Raw genomic sequence first — 3,383 nt, forward strand, 5'->3', positions numbered from 1 at the left:
AAAATTATAGATGTATGTGAGAAAGGAAATATAAAAGATGGAGACGTTGATTAGTTTTGGGGAATAAAATGAGGGTTATACAGGGGCGGATCCAGGGGGTTTTTATGGGTTCCTAGGAACCCCCTCGGTTCTAGAAAAAATGAACAAAACTAGAGAAACTTTGTATGATTTGAAAAAATATCAGTGAAAATCTATTAAAAGAAACCCTTTGGAAAAAATTTCTAGATCTGCCACTGGTGTTATACAGTGTTTAAAATTAAAAAAAATGATTTTTTTAATTAAAAATATCCGTTGAATAATGGCAAGACTTTGAAATCATCATCGGGATGAATGGGAGAAGATTACCCCTAGTTTACCGAAGGCTTCCGGATCCCCCTTCCAGATACATATATACCACATAATCTAACAACAACAGCAACTTTGTCATAAATCATAAATCATAACATACCCCTTTTCTTTGAATGGCCGAAATGCATTAAAACAACCAGCTAATACTATGGAGCTAGAAGCGAAAAGAATACAACGAAAGTCAAGATGGAGGTATTAAAAAAAAAAGAAAAAAAAAAGAACACCACTACATACCTAGGGAACAAACCAAACCACCGGACAATGTTTGTGCCTATAAAATGGATTCCTTCCACTTCACAAAATTCACATACAAACAATGGAATCAGAAAAGCCAACTGAAACCACAGGCTTACTGCAAACCCATGAATTATACAAGGTTTGTTCATTATTCTTGTATATCTTTTGCTTCAAATCTTCAAAACCACTTTTCTCGTGCAGTACATCCTAGAGACTAATGTCTACCCTCGCGAACCTGAACCGTTGAAGGAGCTTCGAGCTCTTACCGCTTCACATCCATGGTAACCATCATGTTTATAACAAAAAATAACTTGTACGGACATGGTTTTAATTATTCAAATAGAAGCTTTAAGAATTTCTTTATATGCAGGGCTGTCATGGGCACTGCACCGGACGCTGGCCAGATGATCGGGCTTTTGTTAAAGATTGTTGGTGCGAAAAAAACAATAGAAGTCGGGGTTTTTACTGGTTATTCGCTGCTTCTAACCGCGTTAACAATTCCTGATGATGGCAAGGTTTGTGATTTTGGTAATCATAGTAATTATTTTTGGTAGTTTATAAATATTTTAACGTGTGGTATAGATTGTAGCAATAGATCCTGACCGGAAAGCGTATGAGATCGGTCTCCCGGTTATAAAAAAAGCTAAGGTGGAGCACAAGATTGACTTTATCGAATCCAAGGCTTTACCAGTTCTTGATAAAATGCTAGAAAATGTAAGTTCTCATCCGTTTAGTAATAAAAAAGTTGTTTGGCATGAAGTCAAAACTTGAGAAGTAAGAAAATTTAGCTAACAACATCCTCATTTATCTCGAACTGGGACCAAAAACAATAAATGAAAAACCGTATTGTTGATGGGGGTGAGAACTATAATATATAGAGAGAGAGAGAGACTTAAATACAAAAAACTTTTAGCGTGCGTAATTAGGCTTAATCCAACCTATGCGTAATTATACAAATAACATTTGTAGTTATGTATTATAAAATGCGTAATTATGCAAAGTTAATTACTATTGTGCCACTGCGCTTAATTGAAAGCCTAGATTAGATCAGATGTGCAGTTACGATGCTTGCATACGCATCTCATGATAAGGTGGCCTGGTACGTTAACTCGCCTCTATATGTATATACACATAAGTATTTAAATTTAAAAATGTATAATACAATATAAAAATATATATATATATATATATATATATATATATATATATATATATATATATATATATATATATATATATATATATATATATATATATATATATATATATATCGGGGCTTTAAATTTTGAGCCTAAAATCCTAGCATCATTTTATTGTGGTTTCACACAAACACCGACAGTTAGGGATGTAAACGAACCGAACGAACACGAACAAGGCTATGTTCGTGTTCGTTCGTTAACGAAACTTGGATGTTCGTGAACTGTTCGCGAACACATGACGAACAGAAGTTTGTGTTCGTGTTCGTTCGTTAAAGAATTTTGGTTGTTCGCGAACAGTTCGTGAACACTAACCACAAACACAAACGGACACAAATGAACACTAATTTTGAAAATTAAAAAAAGGCACCGTTAAGGCCACATGGGTAAACATAAAAAGAGAGGGAAATAATACTTATGGGGGAAAGTAAAAAAATTAATAAAACATTAAAAACTTTTAGAAAAATAAACATAAAAAACCGAACAAGAACGAACATAAACGAACATATTACCGAACGTTCACGAACGCAGTCGAACGAACGAGACCTTTGTTCGTGTTCGTTCGTTAAGCTTATCGAACGAAATTTTTTGTTCATGTTCGTTCGTTAAGCTTATCGAACGAACATAAACGAACTTCCCGCCGAACGGTTCACGAACTGTTCGCTGAACGTTCGGTTCGTTTACAGCCCTACCGACAGTGGTCAAGATTTGTATGGTTTTGATGTAAGTTGCGGTAATTATTTATACGATTTATCTTTCTTTAGCCTGATAATGAAGGAAGTTTCGACTTTGCTTTCGTTGATGCTGACAAGATAAACTATATTAACTACCACGAGCGAATAGTGAAACTATTGAAGGTGAACGGGATCATGGTGTACGACAACACACTATGGTTCGGGACGGTGGCAAAACCAGAGTCATCTGTTCCTGATTACTTCAAAGAGGGAAGAGTGAGCGCCATACAACTTAACAAATCACTTGCAGCAGACCCTCGCATTGATATCTCTACGGTTCCATTGGGTGATGGTCTCACCATTTGTAGACGGCTATACTAGAGTTTTATACGTCGTATCAATGTTTTTGTTATAAATAAATTTAATGGTGAAATAAAAGTTTTATCTTATTGGGAATGATTTCTAGGTATTTTAATATTTGTTATTTATAACTACTTGTGAATGTGAATAGAATAGACAGTTATTTTTTAGTTTCTTTGAAATAAAATAAAACTTGGTGATTTTATATATTTTCTCTTCCTCTCATTCTTGATTATTACCCATCTCTCTCTTTCTCTAATAGATCAGACTTGCACAATGTTTGCAAGCTCTCTTCATCCCTCCAACGTGAACCATTTAATAAACATTGCTTAAATCCCGGTCGACCCTCCTAACCTGATCAATCATCCGGTAACCCCAACCTTCCAACTTATTAGGTGGATATTAGAGCTTCTAAAGATTGCAAATGGCAGCTGCCATGCTCCGGGAGTGGCAGTAATTATATCTACATCTGTATTTATATCTATATTTATACTATTATATTAAGCAAACTGGATTGGAAAAGAAGATAATTTTCATTAATTTATAAGATGGCATATCAAAAGTCTTA

General features: G+C 34.7%; 1 protein-coding gene across 1 annotated transcript; it reads left to right on the plus strand.

The window, feature by feature from the left end:
* The first annotated feature begins 586 nt into the window (after window positions 1-586).
* LOC110877050 (probable caffeoyl-CoA O-methyltransferase At4g26220) lies at window positions 587-2,912 on the plus strand. The gene is made up of 5 exons (XM_022125206.2): window positions 587-724; window positions 787-866; window positions 956-1,100; window positions 1,168-1,299; window positions 2,546-2,912. The coding sequence occupies exons 1-5, from the start codon at window positions 665-667 to the stop codon at window positions 2,834-2,836; spliced, it is 708 nt and encodes a 235-aa protein (XP_021980898.1). The 5' UTR covers window positions 587-664; the 3' UTR covers window positions 2,837-2,912.
* The last annotated feature ends 471 nt before the right edge of the window (window positions 2,913-3,383 follow it).

This window comes from Helianthus annuus, chromosome 9 (genome assembly GCF_002127325.2).
Source record: "Helianthus annuus cultivar XRQ/B chromosome 9, HanXRQr2.0-SUNRISE, whole genome shotgun sequence".
In the NCBI taxonomy this organism is placed as follows: domain Eukaryota; kingdom Viridiplantae; phylum Streptophyta; class Magnoliopsida; order Asterales; family Asteraceae; genus Helianthus; species Helianthus annuus.

Bases quoted from the DNA above. Each gene is read 5' to 3' on its own strand.
- LOC110877050 (XM_022125206.2), top strand. From the start codon at position 665: ATGGAATCAGAAAAGCCAACTGAAACCACAGGCTTACTGCAAACCCAT. The intron at 867-955 runs GTAACCATCATG...CTTTATATGCAG, and splicing joins CTTACCGCTTCACATCCATG to GGCTGTCATGGGCACTGCAC. The intron at 1,101-1,167 runs GTTTGTGATTTT...CGTGTGGTATAG, and splicing joins CAATTCCTGATGATGGCAAG to ATTGTAGCAATAGATCCTGA.